General features: G+C 38.8%; 4 protein-coding genes across 4 annotated transcripts; all 4 read left to right on the forward strand.

Moving 5' to 3' along the window:
• Positions 1 to 3,528: 3,528 nt before the first annotated feature.
• LOC311499215 (trace amine-associated receptor 1-like) lies at positions 3,529 to 4,849 on the forward strand (the record flags this gene model as incomplete). Its single annotated transcript, XM_084560108.1, has 1 exon — positions 3,529 to 4,849. Exon 1 carries the CDS (start codon positions 3,869 to 3,871, stop codon positions 4,847 to 4,849), a length of 981 nt encoding a protein of 326 aa, XP_084416234.1. The 5' UTR covers positions 3,529 to 3,868.
• A 3,127-nt stretch (positions 4,850 to 7,976) lies between these two features.
• LOC311499214 (trace amine-associated receptor 1-like) lies at positions 7,977 to 9,581 on the forward strand. Its single transcript, XM_084560107.1, has one exon. The coding sequence runs from the start codon at positions 8,136 to 8,138 to the stop codon at positions 9,120 to 9,122; it is 987 nt and encodes a 328-aa protein (XP_084416233.1). The 5' UTR covers positions 7,977 to 8,135; the 3' UTR covers positions 9,123 to 9,581.
• Positions 9,582 to 11,204: 1,623 nt separating this feature from the next.
• On the forward strand, positions 11,205 to 12,636 carry LOC311499863 (trace amine-associated receptor 1-like; the record flags this gene model as incomplete). The annotated part of the gene is made up of 2 exons (XM_084561000.1): positions 11,205 to 11,219; positions 11,336 to 12,636. 2 exons carry the CDS (start codon positions 11,205 to 11,207, stop codon positions 11,939 to 11,941), a joined length of 621 nt encoding a protein of 206 aa, XP_084417126.1. The 3' UTR covers positions 11,942 to 12,636.
• A 2,953-nt stretch (positions 12,637 to 15,589) lies between these two features.
• Positions 15,590 to 16,579, forward strand: LOC311499045 (trace amine-associated receptor 1-like; the record flags this gene model as incomplete). The annotated part of the gene is made up of 1 exon (XM_084559877.1): positions 15,590 to 16,579. One exon carries the CDS (start codon positions 15,590 to 15,592, stop codon positions 16,577 to 16,579), a length of 990 nt encoding a protein of 329 aa, XP_084416003.1.
• Between the last annotated feature and the right edge of the window lie 5,652 nt (positions 16,580 to 22,231).

Raw genomic sequence — 22,231 nt, forward strand, 5'->3', positions numbered from 1 at the left:
CTAGTCTTCCTGGGGTCCTTTTCAAAAGTTCAAAGTAAAATAATATTACACAAATCCAGTTACAAAACATACACAAATCGAGTTACAAATAAAAGAAAAGAAAAAGGAAAAGAAAAAGAAAATTCTCAAAATAATAAAATAAAATAACAGTACACAGAACCAGTTACTGAACATACGCAGATCCAGTTACAATAAAAGAAAGGAAAAAGGGAAAAGAAAAAAAAGTTCTCAACCTGATAACTTGAAAGATTAACTCTTAAGTCTAAAAAGTGACTTTACATGTTTCTTAAATGCTTTTTTACTGGGAATAGTCCTAATATTTAAATGAAGAGTATTCCATAATGAAATGCCTCTGTATACAACAGTGCTTTTCATTGAATTAGTTCTTGGTCGTGGTAATGCAAGTAGACCTTGAGTTGAGGTTCTGGTACTGTAGTGGTGAACATCAGCATTATAACCAATCTGCTTAAAAAGAGCTGTAGGATACTTGTTATGAATAATGTTTCGAATAAATAACAATAAACTGCTGGATAATCTATGAATAACCTTCAGCCATCCAAGACAAGAATGCATACGGTCCACACTCGATCTGTAAGAACAATCAAGAGTAAGTCTAGCTGCCCTGTTTTGAGCTGTTTGTAATTTTGTAAGCTCAACCATGGGTGCAGAAGCCCAAATAACTGAACAATAATCCAGATGACACAACACCAATGTTTGTACTACCTGTCTGCGAATTGCAGGTGTTACATACGTAGCACATTTCCTAACAGCAGCGATACTTCTACCCATCTTAGCGACAATTTGATTGATATGGTCGGACCACGAAAGTGTATTACTAAGGGTAACGCCCAAAAGTCTTCCTTTATCCTCTTGTTTGATTGATTGTCCTGAAATCTGTAAGTTAAGTATAGGATTTTTTGCCAGACTATATCGTGAACCAAAGACAATACTTTTTGTTTTTAAAATGTTTAAAACCAGTCTATTACTTATAACCCACTCAGTAACAACATCTATGTCCTTTGAGAGGACAGACTGAAGTTCTCCTATTGAAGATGCAGAATAATATAATGTGGTGTCATCAGCATACAGTACCAAACTGGATTTTTGAGTCACAAGAGGAAGATCATTTGTAAAAATTGAAAATAGAAGTGGTCCCAAACAACTGCCTTGTGGCACACCACAGCTTAAACCATAGCTGTTCGATAGCGTACCATTTAAATATACCCGGTGAGTTCTGTCAGATAAATAACTCTCAAACCAAGAGACAGCCATGGAACCAAAACCATAACATTTCAATTTATCAATCAACAATTTATGGTCTATAAGATCAAAAGCAGAAGTAAAATCTAATAAAATTGCACCTGATAACAAACCTTTATCAATTCCCATTAGACAATCAGTCATCTTAACTAGTGCTGTACGTGTGGAATGTCCATCTCTATAGCCATGTTGAGCATTATCTATTAAATTATTTATCGTAAAGTAATCTTGAATCTGTTTAGATACAATCTTCTCGAGCAGTTTACTAAGAATTGATAAGATTGTAATTGGTCTGCTATTCTGACCATTCAGAGGAAGTTTGGGGTCTTTTATTATTGGTATAATTTTTCCTTCTTTCCAAAGCTTTGGACAGATCCCACTAGACAGACAGGCATTGAATAAATGACATACAGTTGTTGCTATGTACATAGCCGCTATTCTTAATAATTTTCCATCAAGGCAGTCTGTACCAGCACAGTTATCCACCGAAATGAAACATAACAATTTCTCAACCTCATCGATTTCCACTAGTTTGAACTCAAACTTACAATTTTTATCTCTCATAATGTGGTTATCGATTAGTGCACATGAATTACAATTATACAGCATATCCATTTTACACCTTAACTTATTAACTTTTTCTACAAAGTAGTTATTAAACTAATTGGCCATATCCAATGGTTTGGTTATAAAACACTCCATCAGATTCAATGTAGGCTGAATTCATCTTAGACTGTCTGCCCATTATATTGTGTAACACAATCCACAACTTTTTACCATTGTGTTGGACCCCCTTTATTTGTTGTTGATAGTACACCCTCTTTTTCTCTCTGTTCAGCTTAGTGACTTGATTACGTAGAGTACAATAGACTTTTTTGTCACTCACAGAGCTAGAGGCTATATAGACCTTTTTAGATTGATCCCTTTGTTTCATTAAAATAATTAAATCCTTATCAATCCAGGGTGCACCATTAGACCTTACTGTGAATTTCCTTACTGGTGCGTGTCTGTTAGCTATATTCTCAAAATATTCCATGAAAATTTTCAAAGCAATGTCAGGGTCAGATTCATCATTAACAATAGACCACTGAACCATTTTAATGTCTTCCAAGAAGGCATCCTCACTAAAATGCTTGTAACACCTAGCACTAATTATTTTCATTCTGGCTTTAGGTACTTTGGATCTTCTAGATACCCCTATGAGATTATGGTCACTACAACCAACTGGTATGGACACAGCTATTGAACATAAATTAGGCACATTGGTATATATGTGATCAATACAGGAAGAAGATAAAATGCCTTCCTTACTAACAACCATCCTTGTAGGCACAGACACTATTTGAGTTAAATTGCAAGTACTGGACATTAGCAGTAGTCTCTTCTTCATGGGACAGTTGTCTGCAAGCCAATTTACATTAAAATCACTTGGTGAACCAACCAACCAACCAAATGGTTGGTTGGTTGGTTCTTTCGCCACAAATCTGATGGCGGAATAGACTTCTTGCACATTTGGACCAGTGTCAATAAACAACTATCCCTATCCCTGCCCTATCCCATCTGCATGCTGTATTTTTGCACTTCTGTCAAGCTAGTTTCAGTGGCAGAAAGCAGCTGCAAGAAAACTCTGATAAAGTCGCAAAACAACTGACAATCTAGCCCTTTGGTCAGGACACCAAGCTGACCAACTCTTTCTGGCATCCTTCCTCAGTCTTTAGGATGTCAAAATGTTATAAATTGCCACATAGGGATATGACAGTGTCGTATTTCCCAGTTTTTAAATAGCAAACTTGGTATTTTTATGAAGGCTGGTGAGTTTTTAAAATGTTGTGTACAATGAAAATTGTTGGTGAATTTAAAGTAGTTGGTCTAGTATTTACTACAGTGAATGGTGCTTTAGTTTCCTGACCAGGGAACTAGACTGACAGTTGTTGTTAATTATCTTGCTTCATAAGAGTTTTCTTGCCAACAGCTTTTTTTAATGAAAGCTGCGAAAATCACAAGCTGTTGTTCAAAGTTTGTTCAAAGGTCCGACTGGTTTTAAGTTCTTCAGTACAGGAACCGAGAAAGCGGAAAGGCATTATAAACTTGCATTAAATAAACTTAATGTACCTTGCTTGTCAATGAGTCATTTGTATGTAGTTGTACTACTACTGTAAAACATTTTTTTTAAATTAGTTAAATTAGTTTAAGTTAGTTGTAGTTACTTTTTACTAGTTTTTAGTTAGTTTTAGTTTAGTTTTCTGGATAGCCAATAATACTAATTATGTGTCATCACAACCACTATGGTAATATTGTTGTCTGAACATCTCATGAAAAATGTATTCACTGCTTGAAATACATATTTGTTTGAAGACTGGAGACTACAGAAGGATGATTAATTATGGTAATGAGGAAGGGGTTGAAAAGGATTAAAGTCCAGACCCTCTGTTCAGTGACAGAGTGGACAAGGACATCGGGGTTGTTGAGCAGCCTAATGCGCTAAAAGCTACAATATTCTCACTTTTCAGTGTTCAATGATTTTTAATCTGATGTTGTGATTGTACGTTTTATGTTTTTTCATCTGATTAATTGAGGAAAGCTCTAGGAATTGTTTGAGGCTGGAAGTATGGAATCTGTCAACAGGACTACTGTTGTTAGCGATGTACATCCGTGCTATGAAATAGACAATTTTTCGTATGTACTAGCAAGCACACCTAAGCTGGAATGTGTTTTATTATATATTTTCCTTGGTTTGTTAGCTGTCATAACAATATTTGGAAACCTCCTCGTAATAACCTCTGTCATTTACTTCAAACAGCTGCACACTCCTACTAACTCTCTCATCCTCTCTCTAGCTGTGACTGACCTTCTCGTTGGGATTATAGTCTTTCCTTTCAGCATGGCGTTCTCTCTCAGCTCATGTCTCTATCATGAAGATCTCTTTTGCCAAATACGAGGCAGCTTTGATGTATCACTTAGCACATGTTCTATTCTGAATCTATGTTGCATCGCTGCTGACAGATATTACGCAGTGTGTCAGCCTTTGACTTACAGAACTAAAATAAATGCTCGTGTTGCTATGACCATGATCCTGATATGCTGGAGCATTTCTGCCCTAACTGGAATTGGTATAATAAGTGCAGGATTAAGCCATGAAACATGTGAAGAAAACTGTTCTGTGGCTGTTCTGTTATCAAGCACTTTAGGGCCTACATTTTCCTTTTACCTGCCAGCAACTGTAATGCTTTGTATCTACCTTAAGATTTTCCTTGTTGCACAGAGACAGGCACGCAGCATCCAGAACACAACAAAGTCTGGGGCAACTGTCAGTAAGATGGAGAGGAAGGCCACCAAAACTCTGGCTATTGTTATGGGAGTTTTCCTGATATTTTGGACTCCTCTTTTTATTTGCATCACCTTTGTCCCTTTTAGTAGTAATCCTGTACCAGTTCCTGTGATTGAAACACTTAACTGGGTCACCCTGGCAAATTCAATGCTGAATCCATTTATTTATGCCTTCTTTTACAGCTGGTTCAGATCAGCTTTCAGAATGATCATTTCTGGTAAGATATTTCAGGGTGATGTTATGAATTCAAACCTGTCTTGATTAATTGATTAATTGAATTTCTATGACAATGTTTGTCACAATAAAATAATAATACATATTCTGCTTATACTTGCATGCAAGCGTTTTGATTTTTTCTTTTCAAAAAACGCTGGAATACATTTCCACATAAATAAAACAGGTGATTGATAAGTAATGTTATAACTATATAAGATAGGTAAGTATCAGAAACAAAATTTTAGGATTTCTATTTGTGATTTAAAGTCATGGTAGAGTCTGGCTATGACTAAATTTTCATACAGGTGCAAAATTGTGTTCATCCTTTAAACTGCAATTACTATTCTTCTAGATAAACCAGTTTATGGTATATTTCTCATTTTTAATGCAGAAGAGGTGGTAAAAGCTTTTAGTAATTTCAGAAAATCATTATTGATTTTGACAGATATGAACAAGAAAAAATGTGTGTAACTGAGCACCAGATGTGCCGGAGGGGGTCGATCAACAAAGATCACTAGTCCGAGAGCTCTTATTAATGAATCCACCAAAAGGAAATCACTGAAATTCCCCCAAGCTAGTGTAGATGACTGATAAGCAGCTCCCGGAAATGTTTAGATTTTGTTTAGTGTCATGTGTGAATACAGAAGGTAATTGTCTGGAGAATTCAAAGAGAGTGAGCTGGCATGTTGATGAAGTTGACAAGTCATCATGGTGGACATGCCCTGCTCCTCCTCCTAAACACTCGATCAAGATGCTACCCCTCACCCAACAAAGGCTGCAGCTTTCACTTAATCAGAGCTTTGCAGTTCCCTGACGGCTGGCCTTGAGAGAGACTTGGGATTTCTAGTGCAACTTTGACTACTACTGACAAGGGGCATAAAGAAGGGAAAAGGGTACATAATGATTAAAACTCCAGCAAGTTTTGTAGTATATAGTGTAACTTTACTGTTAATCCGAAGCGTCTTAGCATGTTCCCTATAGGCAATGGGTAAAGTTGATCTGCATGGTCCATAGTAGGTACTATGTGCGTAGCTATAGTTTTGATCACTTTATAGTCTAGAGAGAGAAAGTTACAAATACAAATTCAAGTCATGTCAAGTGGGGCCATTTAGATTTAGTAGAACATAGAGCTAAACAGCAGTGAGTGAGGGATTGAGAAGCCAATCAAAGCCTCATACAAGGAAATCTGTCACTCACACTATCAACATCTGATACTCATGGTGAGATCAGTTCTGACTTTCAGCCACTCTATTCCATTCACGTTCCATTTGGCCTAATGCTGTATTTGTAGGGATGTAACAAATTACCGATATGAATCGGAAATCGGTTTTGATTTAAAAGATGTGAGTGCATCGATACACAAGCCCCTGGACCGATCTAAATGTACCACGAACCGGTCGATGGCCCGATTACAAAGTTATGAATCGGGTTATTACCGTAATTTCCAGACTATAAGGCGCACCTGAATATAAGCCGCACCAGCTACATTTTGGGGAAACTACAGATTGTTCCATATAAGCCGCACCCAAGCCGCTGGTGCTTTAATGTTTAATTACCGTAAGGGTTTCTTCTACCACGGAGGGGATTGTCGGGACAGAAATGACTGTTTGGAAACGCAAAGCGTCCCATTTATTTACATTTGAGAAACACAATAAATCTTTCAATCGATCGATCGATCAAACTTTCACATCTTTGACATTACAAACAGCATTCGTGCAGTGCACAAATAATACAACGGTGCTCTTAGCGCACTTCCTGCAGTCATAGTACCGTAGTAGTGCAGTATAACAAAAAACAAAGCTTACAACGCTTGACGAGGCAATAACGTTAAATGGCTAAATTTAATTTGTTTGTAAAAGTGCTTGCCTGTAACACGGTAGCAAAAGTGCAGTAACCCGGCTGCTCAACAAAATAACCAGCATCTTTTTCGAAAACAGCCAACACAGCAGTAAAGGTGCAGTAACACGGCCGTTTACTGTATCAAAATAACCAGCCTACTATACCAGAAAAGTCAGCCAGATCGATCGCCTTTAACTTAAAAGCAGCTCTCGTACTGCATTTGGACTCACTTGGTTTGTTTTGCTCTCGTTTACCTGTCGCGAGCTGTCTGTCTCGCTCCTGCGCTTCCATGATAGTGCGCCCCTGGTGACCGTTAGCTGTAAAAATCCATAATTCGTTGTATAAACCGCAGGGTCCAAAGCAAGTGACAAAAGTAGCGGTATATAGTCCGGAATTTACGTATATCAGCAATACAGTTGGAAGCCCCGCTTGCTTATTCTTTTTCTCTCTCTCTTTCCCGCAAAAATCTCGTGAGACTCTATTAAACTTATCACTATGAAGGTAAACAATATCACTTTTTTAGGATTGATTTAGGATCATTCATAATGTAAAATGTCTACTTTAAACAAGGAACTATATCGGATTACTCTCTAGGCAATTGAATCAGGTCAACTGGACTTGGTTTTGGTCTGTGTCTGCGGGCTAGTCAGACTTGCTGCTAGTCTCTCGAACTGATGAAGCCACTTGGATAAGGAGCGAAACGTCTTCACAGACAAAAACCAAGTCCTGACCTGATTCAATTGCCTAGAGATGCCTTTGACCTGGACAAATGAGAATTTGCACAGACTCATCGGATTACATCATATTGCACTGAATCGTACCGAATCGTAACGAATCGGATCGGATCGGATCGGATCAAATCCTACCGAATCGAATCGAATCGGTTGTTTTTAAAATGTATCCTTCCTGAATCGTTTCGTACCCCATGTATCTAGATACGTATCGAATCGTCTTATATTGGAGAGATGCACACCCCTATGTATTTGTGTTATCAATATATCAGTTTAATATTGACATTTCAGATGTCGGATGCAGTTTGTCATCCCTAACTGAGGAGCAATATGTTAATTAGACAGAGCTGAATACATGTAAAGGTTCTGCCCAGTTAACGTCACATTATAACAACTGGTGACAGCAGCAAATACACATAAGAATCAAATAAAAAAAGGACAACACCATCAAATGTATTTAGTCATCCAAAAAAAATTAATAAAATACAGAAGAATCTCCCAGCTACTCAAATAAACATTGAATCATTGGTAATTCTTGCTTGGAGTTGGGATGTGGTGTCCCAGCTCTGATTGGATAGCAATTATGGCAATGCCAGCAGTTGGTGAATATTAAGCTTCTGAACAGCAGCACATATAACTGAGAACACTCTTTCAGCACCTGTAGTGTTCAGACTGTTAATGGTTTGGTAGTGAAATATTACTTTAAATGCATTTTCTTTCTATTGTTAATTGTATGTGTTATATTGTAGGAGATCAACAACATGGAACCAGAAGTTACAGTCAACAGGACTGACGTTGTGACTGACATACATCCCTGTTATGAGATAGATAACTTCAGTTATGTACTGACCACAACTCCTTCCATTGTATGTGTATTATTATATGTTTTTCTTGCATTATTGTCTGTTTTTACAATATGTGGAAACCTCCTTGTTACAATCTCCATCATTTACTTCAAACAGCTGCACACTCCGACTAATTCTCTCATCCTCTCTCTAGCTGTGGCTGACCTGCTCGTTGGGATTATAGTCTTTCCTTTCAGCATGGCGTTCTCTCTCAGCTCATGTCTGTATCATGAGGGGTTATTTTGCAAAGTACGGGGCAGCTTTGATATATCACTAAGCACGTGTTCTATTCTGAATCTGTGTTGTATTTCTGTTGACAGATATTATGCAGTGTGTCAGCCTCTGAGATATCAAACTAAAATCACTCATGTCGTTGTGATCATGATCCTGATGAGTTGGGGGGTTTCTGCTCTAATTGGAATTGGGGTCATAATTTCTGGGTTAAACAGTGAAAACTGTGAAGAAAGGTGTTTAATTGATGTGCTTATGGCAAACACAGTTGGACCCATATTATCATTTTACCTCCCAGTGATCATAATGCTGTGTATCTACCTGAAGATTTTTCTTGTTGCTCAGAGACAGGCACGCAGCATCCAGAACACAACAAAGTCTGGAGCAACTGTCAGTAAGATGGAGAGGAAGGCCACCAAAACTCTGGCTATCGTTTTGGGAGTTTTTCTGATATGTTGGAGTCCTTTCTTTTTTTTCATCACCTTTCTGCCCTTTACAAGTAATTCAGTACCAGTTTCTGTCATTGAAACACTAAACTGGCTTGCACTGTCAAATTCAATGCTCAATCCATTTATTTATGCCTTCTTTTACCGCTGGTTCAGATCAGCGTTCAGAATGATCATTTCTGGAAAAATATTTCAAGGTGATTTGGCTAATGCAAATTTGCACTGACCTACAGTTTGAGAATAAAAGTAGAAATGCCTCTATTTACATAGTTTCCACAGTTCATTCAAATTGACGTGTGGCCTAAGATTCATACAGAGGTTGACATTTAGCCATGCTATAAACTGCAAATTTAAAAATATACTTCTATGACATGCTGAGCGTTGACATAATTATACAGGGTAAGATAAAAAAGTAAAATGAAAAAGTTGCGTTACTGCACCTTTATATGTAGACACTGACATTATACTGTACCTTTATACAGTATATAGACATTGTTAAAAGTTGTTTAACAGGTTTGATGCAACATTTCTAACTAGTGGAACTTATTTGCTTTTCAATTAGTGAAGTCTAAATACCCTCCATATCTATCCCAACACTTTGGCATATTCTTTATTTGTTACCTTTGATGTGCTTCTCTTTCTGTGAAGAAAGTTCTTATTTGTTGTTATATACTATAAACGCAAACAGAATAGTGTAGGTTATATATACTAAAGTAATACAGACTTTATCTACTGTATGTTTACGAAAAATGTCCATAATCCAGTGGTATAGCCCGACACAGGACAAATACAAACCTGATCTCTACATTTATGTTTTAACTTTAACAAAACTTAATTCAAATATAATGATCAATCAACTATTGAATCATAGGTCAGTCGCAGGGTATGAAATTCTGGCTTGCGCTCAGTGTTGCCAGATATACGATAATTATCATATTTATACGATACTTTCAGGGCCTATTCAATATAAAAAGGCGAATATACGATAGTTTGCCATTTGACTGACAATGAATAAAGCAGTTGTTTCATTCAAATGGCCAAGCCTCTGTGTTTATTCCTTAGGTTATTGCAGTTCCATGCACATAGAATAGCTCTGATTTTAAATGCACGGTCCCAGTGTGATTTTTTTCAAGTTGTTTTAGTGCAAACGATAGTTTGGGTCAAAATACGATCATTTTAAAGCAACAGCACAATACTTCTTCATTTCCCATCTGGCAGCACTGCTTGCGCTGTCTAATTGAATGTCCAATCCAATTATGTACGCTTTGTGTTAGAACTGGTCCATAACAGCATTTTGAATGATTTATTACTGGAAAAATGTTTTAAGGTGACTGATTTCCTCTGAGAAACACCTGGAAATGTGAATAGTGTGCACTGCGAAATGTACTACTACACTTTTAAAGACTGTATGTCTGTGAAGGTTCTCAGTTATCCAGGTCATGATATATCCAAACATTAAAGAAAGGCAACTGGAATTGTAGAGTTTCTTGAAGACGTTTTGCCACTCATCCAAGTAGTTTCTTCAGTTCTGTCAAGATTGTACAGTTTCTGAGTGAACAAGACAATCTTGGATAGTTCAACAGACAACTGCTTGCCATTTAATGCTATAACACAGCCAGGCCTTTTCCCATAAAAACCTCACTCTGTCACTAACCTCACAATATAACAGCTAATGACAGCTGGGTTCAATGCTCAATCCATTAAAGTATGCTTCTGTTACAAATGGTGCAGAAAGCTTTTTGAATTAATATTTCTGGAAAAATATTTCAAAGTGCCAAAACAAAACAAAGCAACCCATCCACAAACACATGGCTCAACACAAGAGAGACAGCTCTTCAGGACAAGACTAGGCTGTCCAGCTACACCTGAAAGACAAGACATGGTACTCATTTGAGGACAACAATGTACACATTTTAGTCAGAGAACACAGGTGGTTTTAAAGTAGAGTAAAGGAAGCTAGAACAGGGCCTTACATATAACCTGCCATCACTTTACAACACAGTGATAACGTCTGCCCCCCCAATATTTTCCAAATTTGCTCCAAATTTAATGTCTGGCTAACCAACAACTGCCTATATAGTTCACTAAACATCAAAATGTCAAGCTGCTGTAGAAGAAACCACAGGATTATCCTAATGAGTCGGGTCTATCTTCAGGGGAATATGAATATGTGTTGCTGAGATATAATTATATATTAACACTGTGAGGGTTGGTGTGCTGTGTGTTATATTCTTTGAATTTGTAAGGCACTTTAATAACATGCGTTCTAACATAGTGTATGTGTGCATTTTAAAATTGGTGGCACATGATGCAGACATACCCTGTATATACACACATGTAATCTTGGACAGTTCAACCGACATAGTATAACAAGTGGTGACAGCAGGAAATACACATGAGAATCAAATAAAAAAGGACAACACCATCAAATGTATGTAGTCATCCAGTTGCAGTTGGGTTGCAGTTGTCCAAGCTCTGATTGCAGTGTGTCAGCCTCTGAGATATCAAACTAAAATCACTCATCGTGTTGTTGTGATCATGATCCTGATGAATTGGGGGGTTTCTGCTCTAATTGGAATTGCAATTATTAATATCAACTGTGAGGAAAGGTGTCTCATTGACGCCCTTGTGGCAAACATTACTGGATCCATATTATCATTTTACCTCCCAGTAATCATAATGCTGTGTATCTACCTGAAGATTTTCTTTGTTGCTCAGAGACAGGCACGCAGCATCCAGAACACAACAAAGTCTGGAGCAACTGTCAGTAAGATGGAGAGGAAGGCCACCAAAACTCTGGCTATCGTTTTGGGAGTTTTTCTGATATGTTGGACTCCTTTCTTTCTCTACCATACCTTTGTGACTTTTAATAATAAGTCACTTGAAGTTTCTGTGATGGAAACACTTAATTGGCTTGCATTATCAAATTCAATGCTGAATCCATTTATTTATGCCTTCTTTTACAGCTGGTTCAGGTCAGCGTTTAGAATAATTATTTCTGGAAAAATATTTCAAGGTGACTTTGCCAACTCTAAATTGCTCTGAGACATACACAGATTGGAAATGTGAAATCTGAAAAGGTGAATATATTTCTGTCATATACTTTTGAACTGCTTTTGGAGAGTGTTTTCTACTTTAGGATTTTTCACACATTGTGGCAGTGGTTAGATTTTAAACAAATATGAAACTCATTGAAACAATAAGTTCTTCTAGACTCACAATCAAAGTAATCTCATTCATTCTATTTTGTCCGATGACCAAACTAGAGATCACAGAAATAAGCAAACTGTAGACTCGTTGCTCTGTAATGGTCTTCTGAAGCTAAGGCCTGGTTTGGTAGTAGGGTTAACATGCACAGCAACATCGAGTGTTGATAATATTTGCATGTTTACATGATTTACACCTCAGTAATGTCCAGTTGAGCACATTTTATGGAATGCAACTGCAACACTAACTGGGAAGGATGATAAATACATGCACTGCAGCCAAGAGATCACACATCGGAGTTGTATGTGAGAATGCACATGTCCAAATAAGTTGAGCCAAACGTTTTACACTTTATCCAGCCAGCGCCCCTGATACAAATCTGTGTAATGTACAAATGAGCCCATGTGTGAAGACTGGCACGAGTAAATTAAAATATTATGAAAAAAGAATGCCAGTTAATGCGTTATCAGTTGACAAAATGACTCACTGTTTCAGGTCTATTTGAATTTATTGTTGGGTGGTATAGCATAGCATATGATTTTATAATTTCTGCATGTGTGTGCTTTGTTTGCCTGTGAACTGTACTAGAGAAAAACTGCCGCAAAGAGAAAATACTCAAGTACAAGTACCTCAAGTGTTCACTTAAGTACAGTCCATTAATAAACTTAGTGAGAATCTGGTATTCAGAAATAAAATCTAGAAATATCAATATATGAGAATATACATACCCTCTCAACTGCCACTCTACACAGGACAAATCTACTATGAATTAAATTGCCTTCTACACAAACAAAATAAAACCAAATAAAACTTACTTTGAATTTGCTGTTAGGACTTTTTTGATTATTTATCACATCTTATCACGGTGTGAAGCAGCATTGACTCAAGGGAGATACAGGTGCCGCCACGACAAGGTACTAACAACTCTCGCAGACATTTTGAAACAGCAAAGGCAGAAGAAACATCAAGCCAAAAGTGGAGCCAACAATGAGAACTATTACCTTCATAAAGGAAGGCAACAGCCAGTGGACAAGAGTGAGACACAAAAATACCTTTAGAAGTCATCCCAATGGTGCAAAATAAAGTAGGACCTAGACAAACTCCACTTTCCAGAGGTGATCATGTCCACAACTCTAAGACCGGACACTGTCATGTGGTCCCGTGAGGGAAAGAAAGCCATCCTGGTCTAACTGACTGTCCCATGGGAGGGAAACTGTAGAACTGTGAAGAAGCAGCAGAGATAAAGAAAGAAAAGTATGAACAACTGGTCCAGGATTGCCGTGATCAAGGGTGGATGACTTGGTTTTTCCCTGTGTAAGTGGGTTGTCGATGATTCCCCGCCATGTTAGTGTGGAATCTGCTGATCAGGGTGGGAGGGAGAGGTCAGCTGAGGAAGACTGGTGGTCTTCTGGACTGGTGGTTGGGAGAGCCACCTGCTGGCTGGCTCCAGCTGGAGAGTGTTGTGGTTAAGGATCATAACACTTAATGAGGGTTTACACAGGGCCTGTGCTTCTGAGCTGGGAGAGCCCCTTCAGCATGTATTTAACCTGAGTCTACAGCTTAGGAGGGTCCTCTCTGGAAAACATCCTTCATCATCTCTGTCCCCAAGAAGTCACACCCGAGGGAGTTGAATGACTACAGACCAGTCACCCTGACATCCATCATCATGAAGACCATGGAGAGGCTGCTGCTCCGTCACATCAGGCCCCAGGTCCACCATGCTCTCGACCCACTGCATATTGCGTACCAGGAGAAGGTGGGGGTGGAGGACGCCAACTTTTACCTGCTCCATCAGACTCTGTCACACTATGATGGGGGAATGTTGCTGCGAGGATCATGTTTTTTGACTTTTCCAGTGCTTTCAACACCATCCAGTCCCTGTTACTGAGGGTCAAGTTAACAGAGATGGGAGTGGACTCACACCTAACTTCCTGGATAGTGGACTATCTCACTGGGAGACCTAAGTATGGCAGGTTGGGGAATTGCACATCCCGGAATATTGTCAACAACACTGGAGCACCACAGAGGACTGTGCTCTCCCCTGTCCTATTCACCCTGTACACCTTGGACTTCAGTTATAACACAGAGTCATATCATATGCAGAAATTCTCGGATGACACTGCAATTGTGGGGTGTGTCAGGGATGGACAAGAACAGGAGTAAAATAATATGGAGAACAACTTTGTCTCATGGTATGAAGCGACCCACCTTTGGCCCAATACAGCTAAAACCAAAGAGATGGTAGTGGATTTCTGGAGGCCCAGGCCCCACCTGCAGTGACGGGGAGTGTGTAGAGGTCCAGACCTATAAGTACATGGATCTACATTTGGATCACAAACTGGACTGGGACTTATTCCTACGGGATAAATGCCATATCTATCTAAGCTAAGCTAAGCTACATCCATTACTAACGGATCCAAAAAGGCATCCTATGATGTAATGTGTACCTATCAATTAGCTATACCCACCTATCCTTTATGAGGCTGCAGGAGGTCTGGAACATTTCCCAGATGGCACAGGGTAAGTGCCAAGGTGCACCATGGTCAGATAAATGTTGAAAGCAGAAGAAGATATCCCAGAATAGAGAGAGAGGAGAAACATCCTCTCTCTCCACTACACCCCAAAGTCAAAACACCCAGCTGAACAATGTAGTTCATGCAGTTCAGTGCAGTGAGTATTGTATAGACATGTACACTGGGGAAACAAAGAAACCCATCCATAAATGCACGGCTCAACACAAGAGAGACAGCTCCTTAGGACAAGACTAGGTTGTCTACCTACACCTGAAGGACAAATGACACTCCTTTGAGGACAACAGTGTACACATTTTAGACAGGTGGCTGAAAGACGAGTAAAGGAAGCCAAGAACAGGGCCTTACGTATAATCTGCCAACACAGTGCTAACATCTGCCCCCCAAAGTTTCCTCATCTGTCTTCAAGTGACTAGTCGGCTTCCTGCTTAAGCATCATGGCACAGCATTAAAGTCAACAAACCCACGAGTCTACACAATCCCTAACATATATACACACACAATTTTGGATAGTTCAACTGACAACTGCTAGCCATTTATTGCTAAAATTCATCTGGGCCTTTTCCCATAAAAACCTCGCTGTTTTATTAACATCACAGTATAACAGCTGACAACAGCAGCAAATACACATGAGAATTAAATAAAAAAGGACAACACCAGCGAATGTATTTAGTCATCCAAAAAAATAAAGAATCTCCCAGCTACTCAAATAAACATTGCATCATTGGTCGTTCTTGCAACTGGGATGTTGTTTCCCAGCCCTGATTGGATAGCAATTACACCAATGCTAGCAGTTAGTGTGTATTAAGCTTCTGAACAGCAGCACATATAACTGAGAACACTCATTAGCACCTGTACTGTTCAGACTGTTAATGGTTTGGTAGTGAAATATTACTTTAAATGCATTTTCTTTCTATTGTTAATTGTATGTGTTATATTGTAGGAGATCAACAACATGGAACCAGAAGTTAAAGTCAACAGGACTGACGTTGTGACTGACATACATCCCTGTTATGAGATAGATAACTTCAGTTATGTACTGACCACAACTCCTTCCATTGTATGTGTATTATTATATGTTTTTCTTGCATTATTGTCTATTTTCACAATATGTGGAAACCTCCTTGTTACAATCTCCATCATTTACTTCAAACAGCTGCACACTCCTACTAACTCTCTCATCCTCTCTCTAGCTGTGGCTGACCTGCTCGTTGGGATTATAGTCTTTCCTTTCAGCGTGGTGTTCTCTCTCAGCTCATGTCTGTATCATGAGGGGTTATTTTGCAAAGTACGGGGCAGCTTTGATATATCACTAAGCACGTGTTCTATTCTGAATCTGTGCTGTATTTCTGTTGACAGATATTATGCAGTGTGTCAGCCTCTGACATATCAAACTAAAATCACTCATCATGTCGTTGTGATCATGATCCTGATGAGTTGGGGGGTTTCTGCTCTAATTGGAATTGGGGTCATAATTTCTGGGTTAAACAGTGAAAACTGTGAAGAAAGGTGTTTAATTGATGTTCTTATGGCAAACACAGTTGGACCCATATTATCATTTTACCTCCCAGTAATCATAATGCTGTGTATCTACCTGAAGATTTTCTTTGTTGCTCAGAGACAGGCACGCAGCATCCAGAACACAACAAAGTCTGGAGCAACTGTCAGTAAGATGGAGAGGAAGGCCACCAAAACTCTGGCTATCGTTTTGGGAGTTTTTCTTTTATGCTGGAGTCCTTTCTTTTTTTGCATCACCTTTCTGCCCTTTACAAGTAATTCAGTACCGGTTCCTGTCATTGAAACACTAAACTGGCTAACGCTGTCAAATTCAATGCTGAATCCATTTATTTATGCCTTCTTTTACAGCTGGTTCAGATCAGCGTTTAGAATGATCATTTCTGGAAAAATATTTCAAGGTGATTTGGCTAATGCAAATTTGCACTGACCTACAAGACGCAGGAATCCTCTGTTGTGATACCATCGATTTTTCACACGTCATAAAAGTGGTGAAAGAAATTTGCAAAAAATTAAGGATCTTTGATATGACACTAACTTTTTTTGTTATCATTTATGTTGACAGATGTTATGCAGTGTGTCAGCATTTGAAATACAACACTTAAAAGAAATTATCATGATGTAGTTTCATTTTACTTTCCATAGATTTTTATGCTGTGTATCTACCTTTGACATGGAAAGACTGAACATTTCACGTTTAGCTTTATATACAAACTATGTATCTATATAATTAGCAAAAGCAAATTTAATGCAACATTTCTCACTTGTGGAACTCTTTTGCTCTTGAATTAGTGAAGTCTTAACGCTCTCCATATTGAAAAATGCTGTGGCATATTATTTTTTTCTCTTTGTTACTTTTTAGAATCTTGCATTATACTCTCCCAAAGGGACATATGTACCCAGTTACACCCACAATTTGAGCAGATTTCATTCGCATTTTCCTTTGCCTTGTTTGATAAAATCTTATATGTGGCATATACTAAAGTAATATATGTTGTAGTCACTGTAAAATGTCCAAAATCCAGTGGCAGTACACTGGACAAATACAAATCCCATCTTTACATATATGTTTTACCTAAACTAAACACCTCCATTATTTACTTGACACTAAAACATGATGATCACTCAACTACTGAATCAGGTGTCTTTAAGAATGTATGAAAAAATTCTAACCTAACCATTTGCAGAGATTCATTCATTCATTCATTCATCTTCAGTAACCGCTTGTTCTGTGAAGGGTCTCAGGGGGCTGGAGCCTATCCCAGCTGTTATCGGGCGAGAGGCGGGGTACACCCTGGACAGGTCGCCAGTCTATCGCAGGGCAAACACAGAGAGACAGACAACCATTCACACTCACATGCACACCTACGTCGAATTTAGAATCACCTATTAACCTAATGAGCATGTCTTTGGACAGTGGGAAGATGCCAGACTACCCGGAGAGAACCCAAGCAGACACAGGGAGAACATGCAAACTCCACATAGAAAGGCCCAGGGATTCGAACCCGGAACCTTCTTGTTGTGAGGCATCAGCGCTAACCACCACGACACTGTGCCTCCCCCTTTTGCAGAGATGATAAATAAAAATTATCCCATAATATATATCCATGTCAAAAAATGTCACACAGTGCTCCTGCCTGCTGTGAAATATCTAACATTTTTTCCCAACTTTCTGACAACGCTGAATTCATTCAATATGACATTCTTTAATAATGAGAGCTTTTGAAAATAATCTGTTCTTGCAGCTGTTAACTAAATAATAAAGAAATCTAAATAATAAAATTATTCAATGATTACACTGTGTGTAATGCGATCATGTTGATGTACAAGGAGCTGCGTAGAGTTAAGTGTATTTCATCATTCACAAGAGCTTTAATTTACTTTTATCACTGGAAATTACACTGCATATGGAAGCTTCAGTGGTTCAAGATACATAACTAAGTTATAACTTGACGTGACTTAATGCATAAGGGCTAAATATCGGGATATATATATATATATATATATATATATATATATATAAAGTATCTATCTAACTATCTATCCATCTATCCATCTATCCATCCATTCATCAACAGACAATTCTGTTCATGGTTCTACTTGGTTCTAGTTCTACTTGCATAACTAGCTGCTAAATATTCCACTGCTTCCCAAATGATGTTGGCGTTTATTTGTAAACAGAGCGCTAAACTGAGATTGGTTCTCAAGTGCTGACTGGAGATGCATGTGGAGACGCATTTTAATGCCAGAGGTTCACTGACTCAGTAGATTTCAGGAAAACGTATCTTTGATGCCCGTGTCTTGACATTTTTTCTCACCTGTTGTTTTCAGTGATGTATACCTGCTCTACACAGGAATTACTGCCTATAGCTGTCTCTGTGGAATAGCTGTCTCTTAGGAGATTTTGCTGACGGGTACACTGTTTAGCAATCAGTATCTGTTGTTCTTGATGTTATGTATGATGAGCAGAGGTGTGTCATGTCTTTGTAGAAAAGTTTGCATTGTTGACTCAGGCTCTTTCTTTCCTGCTGTGTGCCACGTGATGTAGGGGCGTTGTTTGTTAATGGTCCAGAACATGGTCCACAAACTGGACTACTTTGAGTGCTTTTTTTCTGGTTTGATGCTGTGAGAACCCCAGGTCTTAATTATCATTAACAAATAACAATTAATGTATACTACTTCTAATACTACTACTAGTAGCAAAAATATATGAATCTCCACATAAAACAACTGTTACTGGCACAATGGGGGAAACACCTTGGATGTTTTTGCCCTTGGCTTGGCATGCTTCACAATATTCGAGCCTTAGGTAAAATTAACTGGGGGACCCAGCTATAGATGGTCCCGCTCGTCCGTAGTGTGTACTACTGTGAAACCTCTTATCGTTCTCATATTCTGCGCTCTATACGGCATATATCAGAGCCTTGTCACTGCCATTGTAGCGGTATCATGTACACTACCGGTCGAATAGCTTGAAATGGTGCAAAGGTAAGTACTGTACAGCCAGAGGTTTAAAAAAAAAAAAAAAAAAAAAGTTTGGTTATCCAAAATTGAAAAATAATGTACATTTCAGAATTATACAAAAAGGCCTCTTTCAGAGAACACGGAGTGGGTTAACAATTTAAAGCTTACACTTACTTACAACCCTCTCCGTCTGCATAAAAGCAGTGTTGGAACACACTGTGGTACCAGACCCTCATGAGCATCAGGTGAACAGTATTGTACTGCAGAAAGTAGTGTGTTGCTACAAAAATGGCGAGAAAAAGGCAATTAACAATGGAAGAGAGACAGACCATCATAACACTTAAAAATGTAGGTCTTTCCTAAAGGGAAATTGCAAAGACGGTCAAGGTGGCAGTGAGTACAGTTTTCTTCACCATCAAAAGGCACTCAGAAACTGGGGGAAACTCTGACAGGAAGAGGTCTGGCAGACCCAAAGCCACAACTGAATCAGAGGACAAGTTTCTGAGAGTTAACAGCTTGCGTGATAGGCGGCTCACAGGACAACAGCTTCAAGCACAGCTTAATAGTGGTCGTAGTAAGCAAGTGTCAGTTTTGACCGTGAAGAGAAGACTTGGAGCTGCAGGTTTGACAGGACGAGTTGCAGCAAGAAAGCCACTGCTAAGATGTCAGAATAAGACAAAGAGGCTCGCCTGGGCCATGAAACACCGCCATTGGACTACTGAAGGCTGGAAGAAGGTATTATGGACTGATGAATCAAAATTTCAAATCTTCGGTTCATCACGCGGGATCTTTGTACGCCGTCGAGTAGGAGAGAGGATGGTTCCACAGTGTGTGACATCAACTGTCAAACATGGAGGAGGAAGTGTGATGGTCTGGGACTGTTTTGCTGGATCCAGGGTCGGTGACTTGTACGGAGTGAGAGGCACCCCGAACCAAAACAGCTACCACAGCATTCTGCAGCGCCATGCAGTACCCTCTGGTATGAGCCAAGCTGGTCAGAGGTTCATCCTACAGCAAGATAATGACCCAAAACACAGGTCCAAGCTATGCCACTACCTCAGGAAAAAAGAACAAGATGGTAAGCTTGAAATCATGGGGTTGGCCAGCACAGTCTCCAGACTTAAACCCCATCAAGCTGGTTTGGGATGAACTGGACAGAAGAGTGAAAGCCAAACAAACTACAAGTGCCACACATTTATGGGAACTTCTGCAACAGACTTGGGAAGAACTTTCTGAAGAATATTTGATTTCTATTGTAGAAAGAATGCCACGAGTGTGTTCAGCTGTTATATCTGCCAAAGGTGGCTACTGTGATGAGTCAAAAGTTTAGAATACATTTTGGTCTATAAATTGATTCCATGATTTCTTTTTCATCTCAAATTGCTTTTATTTGTTCTATGCTTTCATTTCAGAGTGCAATGAGCCACTAAACTGAATAAATTTCACTAAAAAAATGGAAAAAGTGTGGTGTTCTATAACTGTTGACCGGTAGTGTATATCACTGAAAACATTGACTGATTCATTCATTTTCTGTAAATGCTTGTCCACTGGAGGGTCACAGGAGGTCCTGGAGCCTATCCCAGCTATCTCTGGGTGAGAGGTGGGGTATATCACCAGTCCATCCTGGTCTATCTAACACAGAGACAGACAACCATTCACACTTACACCTACGGCCAATTTAGAATCATCAATGAACCTAGCATGTCTTTGGAGGTTGGGAGGAAGATGGAGGATCCGGAGAGAACCCACGCAGACACAGGGAGAACATGCAAGACAAACTGAGCTTGAACCGAATGAGTCAATTAAGTAACTCCAGCCAGCCTGTTGAGTTACCCGTGGAGATTCCAGCTATAACACGTGGTGTATTTACCTGTATTAGTATTATTATTGCATCCATAGAATAAATCTTATATCTAAATTCCAAGCCAAGCACACACACACACACACACACACACACACACACACATCCTTGTCTTTGTTGTATTGTAGGGACACCTGACCAGACGATTCATTGTGGGAACCACCTTTTCTGATGGTTGTATAGCACTGAAAAAAATCATGTAGCATCCTGAAGGGGGCGTAAACACACATGCCACCTCAAATGATCAATCAGACAAAGTTGAGTTCCCAGACAAGACCAGGAACCGCTTTCTGAGGACTTGTCAGGTTTTAGCTACATGTGAGACCAATATATGCACACTTTCTGGTTTTTCTTTCTTCGTGAGTACCATTTAACAGTTTCAGGTTAAACTTACTACTGGGAATCACTTAACACCTTTGACTGCCAAGATGAGTGCTGTGCAGCCATAAATTTTGGTTTGGTAACAATTAGTGTAAAATGTCAGGCAACATCAACAGACTTATGCTTCAATAGACTTAAATTCTTTGTCTTTATTTTCATTTTCCAGTAAACCAACATGTTTTTGTTTATTAATTTGTAAAATTAATTAATAAAAATAAAAATTACAACAAAGAAAAGTCACTGGCTCCGCATTTTCTATGGCCAGGATAACTCATATACCAAAAGAATTGATTAATTGACTAATCAAAAACTAAAGTTTGTGTGTTGGTTCTTATTTTGTTCTTGCTCATAACTGTATATATATAACATAACAGCAATGTATCTGGTATAACAGCATAACATAACAATGTCCAATGTGCTCTTTAAACTTTGTTTTGGCACTGTGATTCTATTCTTTATGTAGAATTTTATGGTCAACCAATTTCTGTTTTTAAGTGCTTCTTTTTCGAGTTAAAGGAACTTATCAGTCGCTTTTTCCTGGAACACGACATGAAGTAATGAAGAACATCATGTGCTTCTCAACAGCACGAATCTAACATAACAGAAATGTATCTGGTATAACAGCATAACATAGCAATGTTAAATGTCCTCTTTAAACTTTATGTTTTAGCGCTGTGATTCTATTCTTTACGTAGAATTTTATGGCCAACCAATTCCTGTTTTGAAGTGCTTCTTTTTCGAGTTGAAGGCACTTATCACAGTCGCTTTTTCCTGGAACACGACATGAAGTAATGAAGGACATCATGTGCTTCTCAACAGCACGAATCTCCTCTTTTTCCCACATCCTTCGCTTGAAAGGTTGGCGACCTGTGAAAA

This window comes from Chelon labrosus (genome assembly GCF_963514085.1).
Source record: "Chelon labrosus genome assembly, chromosome: 14".
NCBI classification, from domain to species: domain Eukaryota; kingdom Metazoa; phylum Chordata; class Actinopteri; order Mugiliformes; family Mugilidae; genus Chelon; species Chelon labrosus.